Source organism: Scyliorhinus torazame, chromosome 14 (genome assembly GCF_047496885.1).
Source record: "Scyliorhinus torazame isolate Kashiwa2021f chromosome 14, sScyTor2.1, whole genome shotgun sequence".
Taxonomy (NCBI): Eukaryota; Metazoa; Chordata; class Chondrichthyes; order Carcharhiniformes; family Scyliorhinidae; genus Scyliorhinus; species Scyliorhinus torazame.
The window spans coordinates 94,906,512-94,931,585 of record NC_092720.1 but is presented as its reverse complement, the minus strand read 5'-3'; the positions used below and the strand labels follow the sequence as shown (position 1 = coordinate 94,931,585).

The following is a 25,074-nucleotide window of genomic DNA, read 5'->3' as shown; positions in this document are numbered from 1 at the left end:
TCTGGGGCCGTTGCTGTTTGTCATTTTTATAAATGACCTAGAGGAGGGCGCAGAAGGGTGGGTGAGTAAATTTACAGACGACACTCAAGTCGGTGGTGTTGTCGACAGTACGGAAGGATGTTGCAGGTTACAGAAGGACATAGATAAGCTGCAGAGCTGGGCTGAGAGGTGGCAAATGGAGTTTAATGTAGAGAAGCGTGAAGTGATTCACTTTAGAAGGAATAACAGGAATGCGGAATATTTGGCTCATGGTAAAATTCTTGGAAGTGTGGATGAGCAGAGGGATCTCGGTGTCCATGTACATAGATCCCTGAAAGTAGCCACCCAGGTGGATAGGGTTGTGAAGAAGGCCTATGGAGTTTTGGCCTTTATTGGTAGAGGGATTGAGTTCCGGAGTCATGAGGTCATGTTGCAGCTGTACAAAACTCTGGTACGGCCGCATTTGGAGTATTGCGTACAGTTCTGGTCACCTCATTATATGAAGGACGTGGAAGCTTTGGAACGGGTGCAGAGGAGATTTACCAGGATGTTGCCTGGTATGGAGGGAAAATCTTATGAGGAAAGGCTGATGGACTTGAGGTTGTTTTCGTTAGAGAGAAGGTTAAGAGGAGACTTAATAGAGGCATACAAAATGATCAGGGGGTTAGATAGGGTGGACAGTGAGAGCCTTCTCCCGCGGATGGAAATGGCTAGCACGAGGGGACATAGCCTTAAACTGAGGGGTAATAGATATAGGACAGAAGTCAGAGGTAGGTTCTTTACGCAAAGAGTGGTGAGGCCGTGGAATGCCCTACCTGCAACAGTAGTGAACTCGCCAACATTGAGGGCATTTAAAAGTTTATTGGATAAGCATATGGATGATAATGGCATAGTGTAGGTTAGATGGCTTTTGTTTTTTGACTTCCCATGTCGGTGCAACATCGTGGGCCGAAGGGCCTGTACTGCGCTGTATCGTTCTATGTTCTATATTCTATAATACCTCCAAATTTGCAGATGACACAAAGCTGGGTGGGAGGAAGAACTGTAAAGGGAATGCAGAGATGCTTAAGTGTGATTTGGACAAGTTGAGTGAGTTTCGAAGAATGAGGGTGGATCTCATAGAAACTTAACATTCTAACAGGGCTGGACAAGATAGATGTATGAAAGATGTTCCCGATGACGGGGAGTCCAGAACCTGGGCTCACAGTCGAAGTATACAGGGTAAATCATTTAGGACTGAGATAAGGAAAAATCTCTTCACTCAGAGACTGGAGAGCCTATGGAATATGTTATCACATAAAGCAGTTGAAGCCAAAACATGTACGTTTCCAACAAGGAGTTAGATATAGCTCTTGGGGCTAAAGGGATTTTGGGGGAAAGCGGAACAGGTTACTGAGTTAGATGATCAACTCAAAAGGCCGAATGGTCTACTCCTGCTTTTATTTTCGATGTTTCCAAACCTGTACCTCTCTTGAAAGTTTGACCGAGGTCAGGAGCAAACTTTTCACATAATCTCCCCTCTCCGTTATGTATCAGAATGTCTCCAATTCACACTCCAGGTTCAATGACCCTGAGCTGGAGAGATCTGAGACAGAGACATCTATTGCGGATGTGCTCTCTTGGGACAGTCTCGCCGTTCACAAACTCCCACACGTGCAGTCCAGGCATAAATGTAACAATCCAGGCATCGTCGGTTTTGCTGCTTCAAGAAGAAATGGGTGACTGCCATCTTCATATCCACTCTTACACTAATGTAATTGTAACAATATAGACCTGTATTGGTAACAAAATTTACTTTCATACAATTGCACAACGCCTTTTTGGCCCAATTTGTTGGTGCATATATACCTCACGTGTACTTTCTGTTTTATCACTATTGCAATATTGATATGTTAAAACAAAAAAAAACAAAAGTGAGGGTTAAACAGATGGTTAACAGATGTTTTGCATTCCAGAATCTTCACAGAAACTTGGTTTTCTACTGGGAAAGGACGAAAAGCTACATTTAGTCTTCAAATTTTCTGCAATTTCTAAGCCAAACATGCAGTCAAAGGTCTTGTTGTGTCAATTTCTTTTGTTTATAAATTGATTTCCTTGACAGAATGTGACAAAGAGATGCAATTTATTTAATAACTTACGTTGTTTATTCTCTCTGCCGTATTGGTCGCTGAATGTTGATAGAGAACAATATCTGGCTCTGAGAAGGCTAGACAAAAACACAAACTACATTCTATTAATAATAAAGTCAAAGGGCAGTAAACTACATTTTTTTTGTTTCGTCATTTGTTAATTATTTTGATCTTGCTACGTAGTTGAAAGCAGAGTTTTTTATGAGAGGGCATGTGCAGATTTTTATATTCTTGGGATCAAGTCCTGGAACTGACTCTGAAAAATGTTTTTTTTCTGGTATAACATGAATCTAATGCTTCACACCTGAAGATTGTACTGTGTAACTGCAGTAATTTTATCAGAAAATACTTTGAATTTGTAGTGTGAATATTAGCATCCAAATGTTCAGCAAATTTGTACGCAATTCCTATTTGATTGACATTAAAATAGAACAAGATAGAATATAGACGTGAAACAGCAGAATGTCAACACTAAGGTCCCAGAGCAATCCACTCATGAATTTATCCCTTCACGCTGTACCGCACAGACCAATGTCACAGATCTGATTTCCACTCTCTGCAAGAATTGTATCAGGCACAGATTCCTGCTTCTGATTACTATCCAGCAACACCTGGAAAATATTTGTGTATGTATGTCAAGTTGCACTAAATTTGGGGAGAACCTGCCAACACTCAACTTGCCTCATATACATTTGAATTCCATTGTTAGGTTTGCTGATAAAATAGACATCAGGCAGCACTGCCGAGATCAACAGATGGGAATCGTAATATAAAATGTAGTGCATGGTGGCTAAATTGAATTGTATTAGGCTATTGAGCCTAAAGTTAATGGAGCTATAAAGTAAGGAGGAGACATGGGGGTGTAATTTGGTGTCTGACCTACATTGGGTGGGAGGCATGCAGGACATTTCATTCACTCAATGACATCCACAGGAGGTCCAATAGGTTATCAAGATCCGGGGAGCAATGGAGTCACAGGTTGAGATTTTGGGGAAATGTAACAAACATACCAAGCAGCAGGATTGGAAATTAAGGAAACTTCTACAGCTCTGAAGCCCAAAAATAATAACAAATTGTAATTTCTGGACAAGTTCCCACATTTATTTAATTCAGCTTATGATCCCTGCACATGTCCACCTCCCCACATCTACAGCCAACAGCTTAAGGATCAGGCATGGTAATGCTAATTGACATGAAAATTTCTTTTAGGCCCAAACAGCAGTTGTTTTTTTTATAATGCTGCAGTAGCTTCATGGCCACAATTAATAACATTAGCTTTTTATTCCAAACTTAGTTTAATTTACATTGCCATTGGTCAGTTTTGAGCTCATGGCCAGGATTCTCCCGCAATTGGCGGAACGACCCGACACCACGCCAGGAGCGGCACGAGCCACTCCTGTCTCGGGCCGCCCGGAAGTTGCGGAATCCTCCGCACTTCCGGGGCCTAGGCCGGTGCCAGAGGGGTTGGCGCCGCGCCAACCGGCGCCGAAGGGCCGCCATGGGCCGGCGTGAGTTGCCGCATGCGCAGAACTGCCGGCGTGTTCTGGCGCATGCGCAGGGGGTTTCTTCTCCGCACCGGCCATAGCAGAGCCTTACAGAGGCTGGCGCGGAGGGAAAGAGTGCCCCCACAGCACAAGTCTGCCCACAAATTGGTGGGCCCCGATCGCGGGCCAGCCCTCCGTGGGCCCCAACTCCCCACCCCCTCCCCCCCACCCCATCCCCCCCCCCCGAGGATTCCGTTAGCCGCCCTCCAAGCCAGGTTCTGCCAGGATGGACCATGTCCATTTCACGCCGGCAGGAATGGCCGAAAACTGGGGGCCGCTCGGCCCCTTGGGGCCCGGAGAATTGCTGGGGGGGCCGCTGCCAACGGACCCTGATCGGCGCGGCGTGATCCCCGCCGCTGCCCAAAAAACGGCACCAGAGAGGCGGGGTGGGATTCACCCCCCCCCTTCGATTCTCTGACCCGGTGGGGGGTCGGAGAATCCCACCCCATATCTCCAGATCATTAGTCCAAGCCCCTAGATTATGAGGTCAGCAATGTAGCCATTATGTTGCCATACACCTAACCCTTTAGGATCCGTTTTTAACATATCAACTTAAGCCCCCCCCATTGATTTGGGACATGAAGGTCGCAACACTGGGAAGTCAACAATTTTCTTTCTAGCAGTTTTTCTTCCACTGTATCTTTTTTTATGCCAAATCAAATCAAGAGGTGGGGACTGGGGGGCGGGGTAGGTAGTGAGGTTGGCTAGTGCAACTCATCCTGTGCCTTTTACTTACATTACAAAAAAGCTTACTTATAACAATCATCACAACTTCTAGACATTTATAAATTAACATATAAAACTAATATTAAAATCTCAGTAGTACCTGGACCTGGTTGGTCTACCCAGCTGAATTTCTGTGGCTCGGTTGTGTGGTCTGTCCTTCTCTGTGAGGTCAAACACAGTTGACCCATAAACACTAGCATGTAGGTATTTATGCATTCTTTCCGGTCTGTAGAATAGCTGTCCGTCAGAAGCAGAAATTGTCCAATTTCTTTCTGAACCTGACATCTGAGAAGAAGGCAGACTTGATCGTTGTTCATCCTTAGCAAATTGGAAAGGAAATCAGTAAAAAATGTGCCTCAATGGAATAAGGGGCTGGAGTCTCTGGTCCCCCAGCCGCCTGTTTCCCGGTGGTGCACCATTCGCTGGGATTCTCTTTTCGCACCGCTTGTCAATGGCATTTCCCATTGAAGCCACCCTATGCCACCAGGATACCAGGGGAAAAGAGAATTCCAATGCGCATAGAATTCCAGCCACGTGATAAAAATGTATACCATTGGTATGTCCAGAGGTCAACAGTGCTATGGTTAGGGGTCTTGTTCCAGGCAAATATTACATTTCTTGATGTTATTACGATCCCAGACCAGACCCCAACAGTAGCTGGGATACTGGATCGGAACCCCAACAACTAGAAAAGAAACATATAGTTCACAATCCATCTTAAAACCAGCAGGAGATAGAGTAATACTTGCTTTATAAAACCAATTTGGCTCCTGTTCGAACTCCTTCAAACTCTGGCTGAATATCTTTGAAAAGCTGATTCATTGGCATGTTTCAGCTTCTTCCGTGTCCCCAGACAAGACTGCTCTGCTTTACATATTATTCCTCTTTTATAACTATCCTACTCTGAGAGAATTGTGGACTCAGGGTCAGACAGATCAGAATTCACCTCCTCTCTCTCTCAAACCTTTCTCCAAAACTTAACTGCATCTCTGCATTCCTTTGCTCTACTCAGCAATGACCTCATCTCTCCAAGCTGAAAAACAAATTATCTCTGCAGGCTGCAAATCATATTAACTTCCCCCGTGACTTCGCCAGAGGAACCACATTCACCTTCTGGTTCCTAGAATCTCCCAGGCCTTTACAAAACAAAACCCTTTTTTCCCAACCATGACCACTGCAGTCAAACACACTATAACCCTAAGCTTTTAACCCTTAAACTGCCCCAACATTCCTAAAGTCCTCCATTTGGGACTTTTTTTGCGGGAGAAATTTGACTTTTGCCCACGTGCAGTGGTTGGGACAGGCCAATGACATGAGAGAGTGAGAGAGCGCGAGAAAAACAGAATTCAGGTTTGTGTTTCAATGCTATTTTTAACTTGTTGACGGAAGATCCAACAGGTTAAGAGATTCCTATTCAAGTCAAAAAAATCAGGCACAGTGCAAAACGGGCTGCTGGTTCATTCAATTCCATTGCATGCTTTCGCTGAAAACCAGCTTCACCCACCAACGTCCATTTGTATAACATTCCTTTGGTGAAATTATTTCTCAAAATGATTTACAAGACTTTACATGGTGGACACCATGCAAGAAGTAAAGACAAATAGGGGTAGCAGGCTGAAGGTACAGTTAAAAATATGGTTTTCAAGAGGTTTTGAAAGCAAAGAGGAAGATAGTAAGGTATTGTGATTTTTGGAGAGTGTCTTGTAGGACCTCCATTTTGTGTAACATCAGAGGAAAGGACCTAGGGTGGAAAATAGGATTAGAGGAGACTTCAAGGTTTTGCACAACCAGACCCATCTAAAGAGGTAGCCAGAAAAGGGGAGTGAAATCAGAATCAAATGTACATAAATGCTGGTGAGGCCCAAGAATTGCTTCTGCTCTGCTGGCATTGAGCTGCAGAAAATTAAGAGTCATAATACTCTATGCATATGGACAGTGGCAGGAGGACAGTAATTGCCCTGGAGTAGAATTTGGCGTTCCCCAGTTAAGAGGTTTGTAGGTGGGAGGGGTGGCCGCAAAATTCTTCAGATGGTCTTTCCACTGGGCTCTGGCAATTTTACCGTGCGACGTGTGAGACCGAGACTGCTTCCTGCTCCATCTTTGCACCAAGTGAGGCCCCCTTAAGTGGCCAATAATGAACACTTAAGGGCCGTTTTATGCCCAGCCTCAAATTTCAGGCTGGTGGGAGCAGTTCAGGCGCAGGGAGAATGCTAGTGCTCAGGCCTCAGGAGGGAAGGGAGACGCTTCCATCTGTAGCTTCCTTTGAATGTTGGGTGTCGTTTCCCCCCTCCCCCCCCCCCAACACACAGTCAGATGTCTAGCAGCTCTCTGAGGCAGGACTTTCTCCCAAGCGATGGGCGGAAGTCCCACCGTCAGCCAATTAACACTCTTTGGAGTTCCAGGATTGGCAGGGATTTGTTTCCTGCCAACTCCTCCGATGTCGGTAAGGGAAGCTCCACTGTGCAAAAATTCCTGGCCCTGGAGTAAATAGTTAGCAAAGAAATGGGAGTACATTTTCAATTTGCTGCTTTGGCATCAAACTAGTGCAATGGATCATTCGCCTGTTTCTGAAATTGCCCTTTTGGAATTCCCATTGATTGCAGCATTCGAGCCAATGATTATAGACATGGTGCATTTGTGTAAATATACCAGATTCCATCATTCAGATTCTATTTTACACACAGATACAGACTGTCTCTAACAAAATGAATGTTGAAATAATTCTACATTCATATTACGTTAGATGAGTAAATGCCAGGCCAGGCACACTATAAGAAAACTTAAAACGGAATGATCAGAGATCCCTTCCTTTCACCTTAATATCAATATGTATTCAAAATCAGTTCACAGAACTTTGATAATTTATGTGCTAATTAAAATGCATCCCAATGTTTGAACAGTCACCTTAGCAACGAAAGCTTTCATTGAAAAATAAGTTTTAGACAAGGTGCATTATATCTATTTGAAATCTAAACACAATAATGGAAACACCCCCGTTAATAACAAGTTATTTTCATCCTTGTATGATTGTGGATTTATGGGCAGCACAGTGGCTCAGTGGCTGCCTCATAGAGCCTCCGATCTGGTTCGATTCTGGCCTTGGGTGACTGTCTTTATGGAGTTTGTACGTTCTCCACATGTCTGTGTGCGTTTCCTCCAGGTTCTCCGGTTGGAGCTCAGTCCAAAGATGTGCAGCTTAGGTGGATTGGCCATGCGAAATTGATCCTTAGTGGCCAAAGGTTAGGTGGGGTTACGGGGATCGGGCAGGAGACTGGGCCCAGGTAGGGTGAGAAGGCTGGTGTGGACTTGATGGGCCGAATGGCCTCATTCTGCACTGTAGGGATTCTATGTTTTCATGCTGGTTGATAATAAAACATTGTAAAATCAATGTGATCATTTCAGAGTCAGATTGGGAGAGTGAGCTCTGGTAAAAGTTCAGCAAATGGAAGATTGAAGCTGCATTCATTTAACACGATAAATAATCAAGATTCCTATGCTGCGATGGTACAGAGTGTTCCATCACCTGCCCTCCTGAAAGTACACAGTGGCAGAGTGTTCGTGCAGAAATTTAAAAAAATGGAAAACTGACATAAAATTTATTAAAATATATACTTTGTTAAAAGTTCAATAACAACAGCCCTCACACAATCAGACCACTTTGTCAATTAATTCCCAAATCTTCGTTTAACTTGGGCAGTGTCTCTAACATAACAATCTTTTTATTGCTTTCACTGATTTGGCTTAAACATGAAATTCTTTGTGGAGGCAGGGCTAGAAATAATAGAACCAGCAAAAATTATTCTAAGTGTATAAACCGTGCTAAAAGGTTTCAAAGAAATGTAAGCATTTTAAAAGTATTCTGATTTACGCAACATATTATTTGGCAAAGAGAAATCCTGCAATTAGGTGTGCACAGCACACTTTCATGGAACAGGAAATAGCTAATTGGCAAGATATGTACAGGTAGTCTTAAGCCAAGTACAATATAACTTTGCAAAAAATATATTCCTATCCAACAGTAAAAAATATCATGGAAAAATTAAATTGTTAATTTTACACCATAAACATTCATGGAGTTCTGATATTGAGTTGGGGAATTTGTCTGTCATAACATCCCATGTTCTTCTTGGAATCCATTCAATGGATCTCCAGTTAAAAAATAACTTTTAATGCCCAGTTTTATTTTATTCAGATTAATTTATTTTTGCAGGACTAAATTTTGAAGCCAGTTCACTTCCAGCAAATCACTGGCATCCATGTACATGAATAATGTATTAATTGTTACCCTCCCCTGCTAAGTTAACTGGACACCAGGAAGCTTCAGGTGTTTCACCCATTGCCAATCTACATGTGTCAATTTTTCGATACAAGAAACAATATTACAGCTGAGATTTTCCTGTACGCACCCAAACGCCACACTAACTGTGGTGATATGCATGTGCATAGCAATGTACATAATTGGCTATACGACCTCTGACCAGCAGGTGGCGATAGAGATCCATCATGTGACTCCAGCGATCCAGCAGTTGGTAGTAAGTCGTACTAGAGGATAGTCGCATCACAAGTAGCTCCAGGAGAATTCACTGAATTCACTATTCGTTACCGTTTATATAATTGTTCAGTAGTTATCTTTCCACGTGTTTATTTGTTAATAAACTGTCTTACTAGTCAAAGAACTAGTGTGCATCTGTATCATGGCCACAACGCAGAACATAACACTAACTTTCCAGCAGGAGTCCTTGAATATAAGCCAGAGGCAAAGGATGCGGGCTACTTTTCCTCTTCATTTCTGAAGCAGTCCTGACTGAGGGATCTTAACTCCCAGATTTTGAGGCGGGTGGATATTGTCCATTGTAGGCACTGAAGGACACACAATACCGAAATGACATAGTTCAAACCCAGTGTATTTTTAAAGTTGAAGGGCACAAGTCACGGCAGAGTCTTGAAGTAGCCGGAGATGGGGCCCAGGTAAATATTCATTTTCAAATTTTGGAAAGACTCCTTGTGGCTCAGATGGCGCAACAGACTCAAAAGAAATCTTTGGGGCTCCTGTGCCCAAGGGATTTCCACAACTTCCTCGGCTGAAATGAAGCTGCTTGACTAACTTTGCTGGACTGCTTCTTTTTGATCTCCCTAGCATGATCCAGCTTGTCCCTCAATTCCCACTCCCAGCCGATAACAGAGCTGACCTCTTCACATGAGGAAGCTAAAATGGTGAGCAGTCTGAAACCCAACCAGCCCAAATGCACCCTGTTAAAATCAGAGCTTTGTTTCAGGGACATAGAACTCTGTGATCGTGTCTCACTGTAACTCCGGCTGAAACAAAACCCAACCTACAGCAACATTTCTATAGCTCAGTATGAGGAAAAATTGATAATTCAAGTGAGTTTTCCGTTTAATATACTACAAGTAGGAAAACATTTATGATACATGGCTGTGAATTGACTCCCAATATTTTTACTTTTTCTTCAATTTGCACTTCTTCAGATATAATTCCTCACTCGGAGCACATGACCCATTTATGGACATTGTGTCAGCATTTATTTTTTTCTACCAATATTTTCATAGGAAATGGACTGATGGTATGCAGGAAGGATCCACAGATTGCCCAGTATAACTCCAGTTGGAAGTAGAGACCATTCATTACCCATTCAGCTCAATACATATTCCGTAATTGTCTTACTCACTTGTTTATTGTGGGGAGGGTTGCAGTGTGTTACAGCAGAGAGATATCTGCGTGCCGCACAAGACATTTGCCCTCAGTTAACTGATGCAATGAGCTACGTCTGAGGAGGACAAAAGGACAAAAGAGGGTGGTGACAGCCTTTCCTCATGATGCTAGCATGCTGCTAATTTTGGCAAGGTAAAAGTGTAATGCACAGACAACATTGGATTCGCAGAAACTAACTATGAGCTATCAGAATGCATTAAAGGTTCATAATAGTAGTCGCACGGGTTGCGACTTGAAATGTAAATAGCCAACTTCTAAATGTTACCTACATTTAAACTTTCAAAAAAACATTCCAATTAAGGGGCAATTTTAGCGTGGCCAATCCACCTACCTTGCATAGCTTTGTGTTGTGGGGATGAGGCCCACACAGACATGGGGAGAATGTGCAAACTCCATACAGACAGTAAGCCGGGCCGAGCTCAAACCCTGGTCCTCGACGTTGTGAGGCAGCAGTGCTAATCACTGCGCCACCATGCCGCCGCCCCCCCCCCCCCCCCGCCCCCAACCTCCTACATTTAAACTTAGCTCAAGTTTTTTGAAGTTAAACTATTCTAAATAATCCGTTGCATGGTAACAGAGTTCTGTTAAAATTGGTTGGAGTACACAAAAGATACTCAACTGAATGCAAATTTAAGTTGATGATTATCTGGCCGCTCACACTGGCAAGATCTTACGGTCCTGCCGACAGCGCAGCCCCCGCTGTGTGTTTCCTGACAGTGAGGGGTGTGTTCAAAGGGAAACTCTACTGACATTGACAGAACCAGAAAGTCCCGCCACCGGCTACTGCTGAGCAGCCCTCCGCCAGTGCAGAACATGCAGTGGAGGGTGAAGAAAATCACACCCAAAGCCTTTAGCGGGTAAATATCTTCTGCCAGTGTGTGGGAAAATTAACTTTAAAGTAATCACGCTCTGCAGCATAGTCCCTGCAGATCAAGAGTTTGGGGGTTGTTCAACCACTCAAAGATTGGTTTTCATTGGGTTGTCTATCTAAATACAGTCAAACACAGAAGGAGATGCTGGACAGCTGAAATAAAAGCAGAAAATGCTGGAAACATCCAGAAGCATCTGTGGAGAAAAAGAGCGAAAGTGTGCCTGGTGGGCATTAAAAATAGTGGGCGGCAATCGCATCTAGAACTCTCAGACACATTCCCAGTGCCATTAATTGTCATTGGCAAGGGATAACAGGGCATGTTGGGAGCCCACATATAGCTGTCCCAACATTGCCAGCACCATTGCTTAAGTGGACATTTCTGAATGTGGGCATTTTTGATGGAGGAGGGCAGGCTGTGGTAGGCGGCATGAATCGCAGAGGTGTCATGAACCGTAGGTGAACCACAGTTCAGGGGCAGGGACCTTATAAATGGTAAGTACAAAAAATGTTGCCTACTTGTCATAATGAAATGTCATAATGAAATGTTGTTGCATCAGTTGCACCGGTTTTACTACAGTGATTAATTTTTGAATTTGCGCTGTGTTTTGAAAAGGTAAGTGACAATTAAATTATGTGTTTGTCCAAGTGTGTTAGGAAAACAAAGGTAGTTTTACGGGATTTATATTTGTACTGGTAAATATTGGAAGATTTAGTTTTAAGTGGGTTTAATTTAATGTGTCTGTGCCTGGAAAGGTAAAACCTATAGTTAGATTCATGCTGGACAAAGGCGTGTGTGGGGGGTTGGATTCAATTCCAACGGTGCTTCTATTGTGCTTAGAGAGGGTTACGGCATGAAGAGTAAATAGAAGTAGCAGTGGTTGCTTAGCATCTGAGGCTTTTTAATGTAGGAAGGCTTTTAAGTTTTATTTTGAGCTGGAAATGTTTGCAGTTTAAGACAGGATACCGGGGAGTAATCATCTCTCAACTCTGCCAGAAGAAAGACTGCGCAGGATGGGAGCTGCAAAGAGGTAAGATTCCCAAGAACCAAATACAATCCAGGGGTGGGATTCTCAGACCTCCCCGCCGGGGCAGAGAATCGCCGGGGGCTGGCGTGATTCCCGCCCTTGCCGGTTGCCGAATTCTCCGGCACCGGATATTCGGCGGGGGCGGGAATTGTGCCGCGCCGGTTGGCGGGCCCCGCCGGTGATTCTCCGGCCCACGACGGGCTGAAGTCCCGCTGCTGGAAAGCCTGTCCCGCCGGCGAGAATCAAACCACCTCTCTTACCAGCGGGACTAGGCGGCGCGGGCGTGCTCCGGGGTCCTGGGGGGGGGGCACGGGGCGATCTGGCCCGGGAGGGTGCCCCCACGGTGGCCTGGCCCACGATCGGGGCCCACCGATCCGCGGACGGGCCTGGTCCGTGGGGGCACTTTTTTCCCTCCGCCTTGGCCACAGCCTTCACCATGGCCGACGCGTAAGATACACCCCCCCCTGCGCATGCGCGGGGATGACATCAGCAGCCGCTGACACTCCTGCGCATGCGCGGACTTCCGCTGGCCAGCGAAGTCCTTTCGGCCCCGGCTGGCATGGCGCCAAAGGCCTTTCCCGCCGGTCGGCGGCGCATCAACCACTCCGGTGCGGGCCTAGCCCCTCAAGGTGAGGGCTTGGCCTCCAAAGGTGCAGAGAAATCCGCAGCTTTGGGGCTGCCCGACGCCGGAGCGGTTCACGCCGCTCCAGCTGCTGATCCCGGCATCACAAAGGCGCCGCGGGATCCGCGTATGCGCAATGGCACCGGCGCCAACGCGCGCATGTGCAGTGGCTTCCTTCAACGCTCCGGCCCCGACGCAACATGGCGCAGGACTACAGGGGTCGGCGCGGAAGAAAGTAGGCCCACAGCCCGAGAGGCCGACAACCACATCGGAGGGCCCCCACCCCCCACCCGGGGTCGGACCCCCCCCCCAAGAATCCCCGCGACTGGCGCGAATCGCACCACGCCGCCCAGACTCCGGCACGCATTCTCCGCCATTGGTGCCGGCGTGGTTGGTGCGGCGCCGGTCAGGGGCCGCTTTATGCAGCCGGCTCGCCGATTCTCAGCCCAGGATGTAAAAAAAGCTTAGTCCTGCCGGCGCCGGCCACACCTACTGTCAGCTGGTGGGAACTCAGCATGGAAGGGGCAGAGGCGGCCTGTGGGAGTGGAGGGGTGTCCGACCCCAGAGGTGGCCTCCTATGTGGCCTGGCCCCCGATCGGGGCCCACCGATCGGCGGGCTGGCCTCTCTGGCTGGCGGCCTCCTTTCTGCCGCGCCGGTCCCTGTAGTCCTGCGCCATGCTGCGTCGGGCCCAGCGGGTTGAAGGAAGTCACTGCGCATGCACACGTCGGCGCCGGTGCCACTGCGCTTGTGCGGATCCCGCGGCGCCCATTTGACGCCGGGATCAGCAGCCAGAGCGGCGTGGTCCACTCCAGTGCCGTGCTGGCCCCCTGTCGGGGCCAGAATTGCTGATCCTGAGGCCGCATTGACACAGTTGAGGAACGCAACGGCGTTTCCGACGGGGTTCATACTTAGCCTCAGGATCACAGAATCCCGCCCCCAATGTGCATTTCTCATGCTCACTGGGACCCTCCAACTCTGACCTGGAGCCAGAGACTTGAAAGAGATTCATGTTACTCATCTGGATAGTAATCCAGGAAATGTTAGACATTACAAAACCTAATCTAACAGCTGGGCAATTCCACAACTGACAAGCAATCACCTCCTGTCAGCCAGACCTGACCTGACAAGACTACCCCACCAACCACCCAACAAACCCCTGCCCACTCAACAATTCACCTAAACTGACCCGACTAACCCCGGACCACCTCAATCCCGCTCGACCACGCAACAACTCCTTGCCCACTCAACAACCCGCCCAACCTGACCCGACTAACCCCCGACCACATGACTAAACCTCGCAACCACCCAACCACACTCCTGACCACCCGACTGCCACCCTCCACGCTCACCTGAACAATGTCCAACCCGACTAATCCCCGGCGCAAGGACAACCCCTTGACCTGACTAGCCCGTTACCTGGCCTGACTACCCTCCCTACCATCTGACTATCCATCGACACAACCTGACTACTCCTTGACCAGCCGACTACCTGCCAAACCTGATTCTGATTACTCCCTAGACCTCCTGATCAAAATTGCTCTTGTGAAACACCTTTGCAGATTTACTATGTCAAAGAAACTATATAAATGCAAATTGCAGGTGTGCTTATATTTCTCACACTTATTTGCTTCATAATGTCGTCACATCTTTTATTCTTTCACCACAGTTACCTATAGCTTACAAATCAAGCTTATGGCTTTTCACAAAGAAAAGCAAAATTAACTCCAGTGCACGTTCCGGTAACTTGTCAAATTTACACCCCATTTGTTCAAGGTTCAAACTGTCGATTTTAAGAGGGGGAGGGCAAATTGAGAGTGAGAACCACTGACACAGCTTTAAAAAACTATTCATTTTACTTGGACAAATGCTAGGTTTTCTTAGACAAAGACAGTGAAGCTGGTAATAATTGTTTCGCTCACACTAATTAGACATATGGGCTCAATTGTGACAAAACAAATCAAATCAATGGTTCCTGGAGTGATCACCCTTTCGAAAAATTAAATGGTGAAACAAAGTTCATTAATTGTGGATTCACATATCTACACATTCAGAATTTATGAATTATTATCATTAAAATCTTAGCCACCAGGTCAGCCCCCCTTTCCAATCCTATCTTTCAGCTGTTCCCTTTTGTCAGAGCCTACACCACAGGGATAAATCATAATTATCATTGTATAATCACTGTATTGTCGTAACAAAATCACCAGTGTGTCAGCATTTGTCTTTTAACCAAAAGAATGCAGCTCCAGCACTCTGTAAAATAATTATTTTTTGTGATTTCAGCTTAAATCTCTCTCTTGCTGTGGAGTCTGTTCCTCACTGGGCAAATGTTTCAGCAGTTCAGGTTGTTCTGGATGGTCTCCCTTTACAAATTCACCCATTCCTTTTCAACTCCTCCAAATCAAATTATAAAGGACGTGCCTGGAAATGCATAGAGTCACTGTACAATCCTGGCCACTTAGCTAGGTTGTGAGATCCAGACTTTTATTACTTATTTCAGAAACAGTTTACCGAACAAGACCAAGCTCGACAACACTGACTACCCATCAATTTGACCTGACTGCTCCCTGATCATCCGACTACCTGTCAAACCCGACCCGACTACCCCCTAGACCACCTGACTAAAATCGCTCTTGTGAAAAACCTTTTGAGTTTTACCATGTCAAATGAACTATATAAATGCAAATTACAGACTGTGGTGAACACCACTAGTGGTATCTTATATGTATTACGGCACTGCCCGTGTATTAGAGGTACAATGGTAAATCCCTGCCTGCTGGCTCCGCCCAGCAGGTGGCATATAAATATGTGTGCTATCCTGCGCTGCAGCCATTCTGGTTCCAGCTACAGGAGGCACAACACCTTATTCAATAAAGCCTCGATTGTTCCACCATTCTCGTCTCGTGGTAATTGACGGTACATCACAGACGTACTTATATTTCTCACCATGACTGCTTTGTAATGTCTTCACATCTTTTCGTTTTTCTGTGTGGAGGTTGCACATTCCCTCCCCCCAAGTGACTGCATGGGTTTCCTCCGGCTGCTCCGGTTTCCTCCCACAGTCCAAAGATGTGCAGGTTAGGTGGATTGGCCATTCTAAATTGCCCCTTAGTATCCAAAGGTTAGGTGGGCTTACGGGGTTTAGATGAGGGCATGTGTCTAGGTAGGGTGCTCTTTTAGAGGGTCTATTCTTTTCTAAACACTTTGGAACCAGGGTTATATTGGACAGGATTCTCCAATTCTGGGGCTATGTCCCCACGCTGGTGTGGGAATGGTGGTGTTTTACACCAGAACAAATGGCGTTAAACGGCCAGCGACTCCCTGTTTTGCTGGGGGCTTGCAGGATGGCAGCGTAGAGCACCCAGCTCTAGCTGCTGATACGGCCCCATGAATTGCAGGGTCCACGGCAACGCATGCGCACGACGCGCCAGCAGCGGCCGCGCCGTGCAACAGGGCGGCGGCCGCTCGCCATGAAAAATTCCCCCCCATCGGCCAACTCACGCGCCCCGGACCACCCACAGCAACCCCCACACAGTGCCCCAGCCCCTGATGAAGTCCCACCTGCCCGCGGATCTGCCCTCCCCCGACTGTGGCGGTGCTGTACTGAGTCTGCAGCTACCACGCCGCGTTTCTGATGGATGAGACCACACATGTCCCGCGCCGTTGGGAACTCAGCCGGTCGGGGCGGAGCATCGGGGCCTGAGGCCGTCGATAGAGTACAGAGTATCCTCAGGAGAGTATGCCGCTTTGGAGGGGCGGAGCATTGCGAAGCGGCGCTGTCCCAGATTTGGTCGGGAACTCTGATTCTCCGGTCGATCGCCGAATGCAATTTCGGCGTCGGCGACCGAAGAATCCAGCCCATTGACTTAATTGCGTTGCCAGTGTAGTCCTGGAGTTTATAAGTTGACTTTATAAGTTGGCTATGTAGGATTGAGGAACACAATAGGGGAAAAAACAAATCCATTCAGCACTTTACATTTTGAAAAAGGATCTGCAGTGATATGCATCACTGTATATACACAAGGGGTTAATGTAAATACACTACAACTAAGTAACCACTAGAGGTTATGACATGCAGACACGCAACCAATGGGTCATTAGAACACACAACCAATGGGTAATTAGGACACCCAGAGGTAGCATTACCACAAGGGGGCACTACACGACCAATATAAAAGGGACAAGGCACACAGGCTCTGCCTCTTCCACCAGCAGAAACCAAGAGAGCAGGACAGAGTTGATTATCAGCAACATCCCTAGCACATGGTCGAGAGCAAGCTTGTATAGTTAGCAGAATAGACTGAATTACTAGAGGCAGATTAGTGGAGTGTCGAACTCATTTAAGAGCATCGTTAATCGTTCAATAAATACATTAAACTTATCTCCGAGTCTGGAGCATCTTTCAGCAGAGCCTACATCAAGTGGCAGCTTATGTTACTAGCAATAACATAACACAACATGGTACAGGAGTGACTGCTCAATCTCCCTAGTTCAACTCAGCAAGGTTAGAGACAACCAGCAACCGAATCTAGGCACGATGAACAAGATTCAGGGCTCCTCATCAACTCAGGACCATCGGTAATCTTAGTGCTAGCTGGCGTTCGTTCAAACAAAAATTTCAACTATACATGGAAGCATCCGACGTGAATGGCGCGACCGATGCTCGGAAGATAGCTCTTCTACTCACCATTGCGGGTGAACATGCGATAGAGATCTTCAACTCGTTTCAATACTCAGAAGGGCAGGACAAAACTAAATACCAGACCATCCTGGACAAATTCGACAGCCACCGCGAGGTGGACACGAACAAAATCGGTAAAAATGGCGTGAATACTCACAACGAAGCAGAGGTAGGGTTGAAACAGAAGAAGATGGCAGTTTTGAATGGCAGTCATCTTGTGCGTGTACCGTCTGACCAGTCCGCACATGTGCACTTCCCTAAAAGACGCAAACCGGCAAACTGGTGTTTTGCGCATGCGCGAGAAGCCGCGAAAAGAACGCACAGTAAAGGAACCTCGGTGTGCGCATGCGCAATTGAGTCCTACGCATGACGTCATGAGCGGCATGACGTTAGAGGCCCCGGACCACGCCCACTTAAAGGGGAAATGTCCGAAAATTAAAAAGAAGAGTTTTAAAGCCACAAAACACAATTCTTTCACCTCGAAAGATAGAACAATGCCTGAACTTCTACCAGATGTTGAAAATAACCTCCGCAGCACCCTGCAACAAGAAGTTTGCACCAACCGAAGTGAAGAGCAGTGACAAATCCAAAACCAAAGAAGATGATTTGTTCATTGAACAAGAAGAAAACGCTGCCACACAGCGAGTACTGAATGACCCCGTTGGCATCAGGAGGGTGCGACACCAACGCATGACTCTGATCAAGGCAGTGCTACAGATCCAGACGATGACTACCTGGATAACGCATACCGAGTGGGCATCATCACGAAGTGCGAATATGCCACATCGGGCACATTGCAAGTCCCGTCAATCCTTGCCGTGGATTTCGAGGACGAATGGAACGCAGTGATGGATGTCAACCAATGCCCCATCTAGTTCAAACTGCACACAGGTGCCTCCGCCAACCTGATCTCGCAGTCGGACTTCACAAGAATCAAGAAGGCTCCCAAAATCCTTCCAGCTGCCTGCAAACTCCAGGACTACACTGGCAACGCAATTAAGGCACTGGGGTCCTGCCACCTGACAGTGTCCAATTGACACATACAGACAAGCCTACGCTTCGAGATTGTTCAGCCAAACAGGGCGTCCCTGCTAAGTGCGCATGCCTGCAAGCAACTGAACCTCATCCGACGGGTCTACACCATGACGCCGTCTCATCCGGATCCTCAGGCCAGCATCGACGATATCCTGACCCAGTACCCAGATGTCTTCAGCAGGATGGGCACACTTACGTACGAGTACAAGATTCTACTGCGGCCTGATGCCAAACCAGTGGTCCACGCACCACGAAGAGTTCCCGACTCCACACAGAGAGCGATAAACCACTCCACAGCGACACCATTGCACGACTCCACACAGAGAGCGATGAAAGACGCCATAGAGAGAGCGATACAAGCCTCCACAGAGAGTTCGTTGACAGACTCCACAATGGAAACAACTCAAGACTCCAAAGCGAAGTCCATGCATGAACAAGACTATGAAGGTCTATCAACCTTATCTGAGCAACCAGCAGCAGTCTATGAAAGTCTACCCAGCTCATTTAACCAACAAGAAGACACTGAATGTCGACCCACTGTATGTGAGACAAGTTACTAAGAAATCACAATTCCCATACAAGATGTGCAAGATCACAGTGAGACTGACAGATCTCAGCTCGTATGTACAGAGGCACTCAACAATCAAAGTGAAACCACTCTTGAGTCCAGTGGGACCACGTCAATTAAAACCTCATTCACTCGAGCCTATCCACAAGAAAATGAAATCTTGAAGATTTTGACTCCAGACGAGGAGCATCAAGAAACCAATGATGATTCAGATGAACCAGAAATGACTCCAGAAGAGGAGCACCAAGGAATCAAAGAGGAATCACATCAACCACAAAGGAGCGATGATCAATGCAACATCCGGTCATTATCACAATCCTCAAGATGAAACGCTCAGTGAAGCATCAGATACCACAAAGGACACTGACACAAGTAACTTTGAGAATGACTCGAATTATCCGAACGGAACAGTCACTGAGCGCGACAAGCATGACAAAAACAACAAAAACAACAATAAAACAACAACTTGTACGACATGGTACAACTCTGCACATGAAGGACAATGTAACAGCACAGCTCAAAACAATGGCAAGAGTACAAACATACCATGGCATGACAACAAATCTCACCAATTCACGTTTGCTCTACTACAAACAAGCAAACCAGCTTTCAAGAAAGATAACATACAGAGTCGCTACCACAAGCATAGAAAGAAAAAGTCTAAATCAGACAACAAAGTGATTCGACCATTCGGACACCTCATGATGATTTCTTGGTTACTTAAACACAAGAACACTGACGACGTTCACAAAGAAATGATAACATCAACATCACCACTTCAACAGAAGAAGAAAGCAACTCAACCGCACAAATTCATGAGACTGGACTCATAGATATTAATTGGTATTGTATAATCATCAATATCATCACAACTTGTACATGTCATCATTCATCTACCTGTTTTGTACAATTTTCTTGAACAAAGTACAGAAAATATGTAACACGAAAAAAGGGGGAATGTAGTGATATGCATCACTGTATATACTACACAAGGGGTTAATGTAAATACACCACAGTAACTACTTGAGGGAGCACCAGAGATGTCATGACATGCAGACACGCAACCAATGGGTCATTAGAACAGGACACAACCAATGGGTAATTAGGACACCCAGAGGTGGCATTACCACAAGGGGGCACTACATGATCCATATAAAAAGGACAAGGTACACAGGCTCTGCCTCTTCCACCAGCAGAAACCAAGAGAGCAGGACAGGGTTGATTAGCAGCAACATCACACCATCGCACATTGTCGAGAGCATGCTTGTATAGTTAGCAGAATAGACTGAGTTACTAGAGGCAGATTAGTAGAGTGTCGAAATCATTTAAGAGCATTGTTAATCGTTCAATAAATATGCTAAACTTATCTCCGAGTCTGGAGCATCTTTCCGCAGAGCCTACATCAAGTGGCAGCTTATGTTACTAGCAATAACATAGCACAACAGGATCCATCTCATTAACACTTCAAACATTTAAAAAAGAACAAGGGTGTCTTCAAAATAGATATGTTGCTTGAAAGTAATTTATTCAAATTATCCCCGCTATTAGGACAGGCAGTTTCCCCTTCAAACCTCATCATTCAGCTCTTCTGGTTGCTGCTGACTAAAGCTTGATCTCTGGCTCCACTGCAAATTCAGCAAGATCATGCAGGAGCCAAGGCTGACAGGCCTAATTCTATTTGTGTTATAACCTGCCTACTTACGATTGGCTGGGGACTAATGACTATCCCACAATCCTGTGGGAGTATGAACTTCCCCAATGAGGGGGGCGGAGAAACTCTTAGTATAAATAAGCTGGCCAGTTCAGGAACCAGAAGGAAGAAGAAGGTAGCAAGGGAAGTTACTGCTACTGTTATTATAGATTGTTATAGTAAATAAATGTTATTACTTTGTATCCTTAAAACTCGTGCTGGATTCTTCGTGGCCCTTACAAAAATTTGTGAGTTTGTTGTTCTGAAATATAAGCCAAGGGAGTGGGACTGTAATTATGGCTGTCGCTGGTCTCCTTCTCTCCCAGCCCAGCATGAATGTCAGCCGGCAATGTAAAATCAGGGCATATGGCTCCCCGCATGCAGCCATTAATTATCCAGCACCAAAACACTGCCATGACAGATAGAACCCAAACATGCAGCATCCACTCATTGCCTGGTTTCCTCCAGTGCCATCCCCAGCACTCACTCACCCAACTTGCATGAATATCAACATAGCAAAATATCCCAAGGTGCTTATAGGAATGTAATGTATCAAAAAATGACACCAAGAATAAAGCAAGATATCATGACAGGTTAATCAAAGAGATGCATTTGAAGGAGCATCTGGAAGGCAAAGAGGTGGAATGAGGGAAACACCTGCTTAGTTTTCAGTTAGTGTATCTCTATAGATCTGCCATATTCCAGACGATAATTGCTTTTTCAGGACCATTACGCGCACCCAAGTCACAAATATTCTTAGAGGGTCGCTGCAAATTGAAAATACACAGCATCGTCCATTACAGCCCTTGTGTAGGTGAACACCAGTGCAGCATTTAAGGGTGTTATATTATTCGAGACATTTTAGATTAGACACCTTCTCAGGTGTAACTAAAAGATCCTATGGTACTATTTCCCATGTTGTAACTGTTATTGTACTTTCAAAATCCTTAATTGGCTATTGAATGGTTTGTGTCAACCTGAAGTATTGACTGGCACATCATCATCCCCTTTGTTCTTGTATTCACCTAATCATGTTGTGATCGCTATTTCCCAATTGTTCTCTAACTCACTCTTCAATATGAGCCCCCAATACATTTCCCAGAATGAAATAAAGGAACGCAAATTAGTTGCTATGTTTGCCTGTGTTATAACAATGGCTACACTGCAAAGTTATTCAATTGGCTGTGAAGCTTTTTCCCAAAGGTGAGAAAGGCAGCATTTTCTGCTTTCACCTGTCTATATCCTGGGCATTCACCATTGCATTTGTATTAGTAGCCTCTTTTCTCTTTTGGTAATTGTTGATTTGTCTGTAAGCCTGTATCAAAAAGTTAAAGGTCTTGATTTGGACAGCAAAGTATTGAAAAGAATAGAAACAGACAATGTGGGAAATACTCAGCAGGTCCGTTAGCATCTGTAGAGACAGGAAACATCTGTAGAGAGAGGAAAGAAGAGTGAATATTTTGGATTGATGACCTTTCATCATAATTGGAAAATGCTGCAGATGAACAGTTTGTGCAGAGGAATAGAACCCGTGAAAAGAAGGTGTAGCAAAATAAAAATGCGGTCTAGGAAGAAGTGGAGAGGAGGTTATTAAATGACAGAACAGTTAACGGTCTCAGAAAAAAAGAAGGCAATAATGAGAAAAATGAGTTAGACCGAGAATGGCTACAGCAAAATAGCAGAAGAGGAATGAGAAGGATAAATCTGGCAAAGTGGAGATGGCACCGTAATCCGGTAGTGTATTGGAAGAAAAAAGCAGATGCTAGCAAGAGTGAAAACCACCTGAAGAGGGAACCATGAGGGAACCTTACTGGCAGTGCTCCCATTAAGAAATGTGATTGATCTAGTCCAGGGAAATTAATTGAGGAGCATGAGGGAAATAGAGTCCTGACCGGAAACAGGTGGGAATAAATATAATTGAACTAGCTGTGGGAATCAATAGGTTTCTGGTAGACATTGGTAGAAAGTCTACATCCAGAAATTAAGATAAAGAAGCGAAGGAAGAGAAAAGGAAAATGAGAGCACGACCAAGCAAAGGTAGGGGAGGTTTGGGAGTTAAAAGCAAAATTAATTAAGATCTCCAGCTCGGTGAGAACAGGAAACAGAAATCCACATACTCGTAGAAAAATAATCAGGAAGGGAGCCTGATTCGGACATGAACAAAGAATGCGCAGCATATCCTGCAAAAGAGACAGGCATAGCTAGGATCCATGTGGGTTTCCATAGCGACACCTTTCATTTGGAGGAAGTGAGTGGAGTTAAAGGGAAAATTGTTCCACATAAACTTGATCTATTAAAGAGGTGGACAAGTTACTGCCAGCACTGCTGGTTTAAAATGCACAGACCAGGGCTAGAGGTGGAAAAGAAATGGCACAATTGTAAATTGGCATTTTAGCAGCAGGAAGCTTAGAGGGTGAATGCAGATGGCAGAATGCATCGAAATGATTATAGATCAGGAAATAGAAATCCACTGGATCCATTTAAAAATCTGGTGCATGGTAAATTTATCAAGGTTAGCTTTGTTCAATTATGAGATGAGGATGAGAGAGATAGGGCTTGATTCAACCATATGGGAACAAAGTCCCATAGCGAGCACATTTAGCCGGCACTCGCATGGCCTTTCAACATGACTTGTGTTGTATAAGGGGCCTCAACGGGGAACGCGTGACCAAGGCCACACATAGGCCTGTTTTGTACAGTGGGGAGCTCAGCTCGCTGGAACTCCCCAGTGCGGCGAGAGACCAGGACGCCATTTTTAAATGCCGTCCCGATCTCTGAGACCTCCAAAGTGATCCCTAACCTCCCCCCAGCCCAAACGCACTCGGAGAGGATCCCCACCCCCCAGCGCCCCCCTCCCCCCCCTCCCAACACCCACACATGACACACCGGCCCGATCGTGTGTGTGCGTGCAGGTGGCATCAGCAGTGCCAGGGTATCACCCTGCCCAACAGCATGCAGCTGGTGGCCTTCGGTCCCTTTGGAAACCTCCATGGTGCCATTTTGGCTGGGACCCATTTGTGGGGACGAGTGCTGAACAGCACTCACCCGAGGTCTCCAGGGTGAAGGGGATGAATCCCAAAGCCTCAGGTACCTTGGGAATCTGCACATTAGAGTGAAACTTAGTGTCTCGCTCTGATATGCATGTTCGCCAAAAAGTGATCCCGCTCACAATGGGCAGGATTTACATCGCAACGTCTCGCAAGATCGCATTGGATGGCGTAAGATATTTTGAGCCGGGTAGATCCTGGGAGCTGGGTTTCTGGCTTTTATTGGTCACGCTGCACCGCGGCGGGTTGATTTTCCGTGCCGCGGCCTTGGATCGCGGCCATAGTTTCTCAAAATTGTTTGAACTTTTAGCTCTCTAACATTGAGCCTTAAATGCAGGGGCAGAGAAGCTGGAACTAGTGCTCAGCGGTAAAATAATTATGGGATTTTTATTTGTGTGGATTCTGCATTAATTGCAAATTATAATGCAATGATCTGAGCAAGTGAGTCATTTTATTCTCACTCTAGCATATCAGCATACGTATAAAATACTACATAAAATCCAGCATCAAAATAATTAAAAACTAGATGAAGGGTTGTCATGGATTTGCCTAGTAACAGTAGTAACACAAATTTAACAAGACAAAACAGGATTTGACCAGCCCAGAAACAGGTAGAAATCTACCTAGCGGACAGCAGTGGCCAGTATTCAAAAGGCCAGATAAGATTGTCTCTCCCAGTAACGCGATTATAAGGCATTTAGATAGAAATCAGGGGCGGGATTCTCCGATTCCCCCCCCCCCCCCCCGGCGATTCTCCGGCCCGGATGGGCCGATGTCCCGCTGCTGGAATGCCTGTCCCGCCGGCGTGGATTAAACCACCTCTCTTACCGGTAGGCTCCGGGGTCCTGGGGGTGGGGGTGCGCGGGGCGATCTGGCCCCGGGGGGTGCCCGCGCGGTGGCCTGGGCCGCGATCGGGGCCAATCAATCCGTGGGCGGGCCTGTGCCGTGGGGGCACTCTTTTCCTTCCGCCTTCGCCACAGTCTCCACCATGGTGGAGGCAGAAGAGACCCCCTCCACTGCGCATGCGCGGGGATGCCGTGAGCGGCCGCTGATGCTCCCGCGCATGCGCCGCCCGGCAAAGTCATTTCCGCGCCAGCTGGCGGGGCACCAAAGGCCTTTCCCGCCAGCTGCCGGGGCGGAAATCAGTCCGGCGCGGGCCTAGCCCCTCAAGGTTAGGGCTCGGCCGCTCAAGATGCGGAGGATTCCGCACCTTTGGGGCGGCGCGATGCCGGACTGATTCGCGCCGTTTTTGCCGCCGGTCGGCGGACATTGTGCCGCTTGCGGAGAATTCCGCCCAAGATGTGAATGGCGTATTAGAAAAATCTTAGCTAGGGAGATCAATGATGTAAATACATGCTGATGTCTAGAGTCATGGAATTTGATGGGGACCGACACCAAGTACACAGAAGGCAGAATCAAGGTAGA

At 46.4% G+C, this 25,074-nt stretch overlaps 1 protein-coding gene across 3 annotated transcripts in view; it reads right to left on the bottom strand.

The window, feature by feature from the left end:
• Positions 1 to 25,074, bottom strand: part of LOC140389887 (uncharacterized) — a 736,276-nt gene that overhangs the window by 189,568 nt on the left and 521,634 nt on the right. For all 3 annotated transcript variants that reach the window (XM_072474502.1, XM_072474503.1, XM_072474504.1), the window contains exons 4-5: positions 4,479 to 4,696; positions 2,118 to 2,185 (exon numbers count right to left, since the gene is read on the bottom strand). In XM_072474502.1, the coding sequence (XP_072330603.1) occupies positions 2,118 to 2,185; positions 4,479 to 4,696 (286 nt within the window). The remainder of the gene's footprint in view (positions 1 to 2,117; positions 2,186 to 4,478; positions 4,697 to 25,074) is intronic.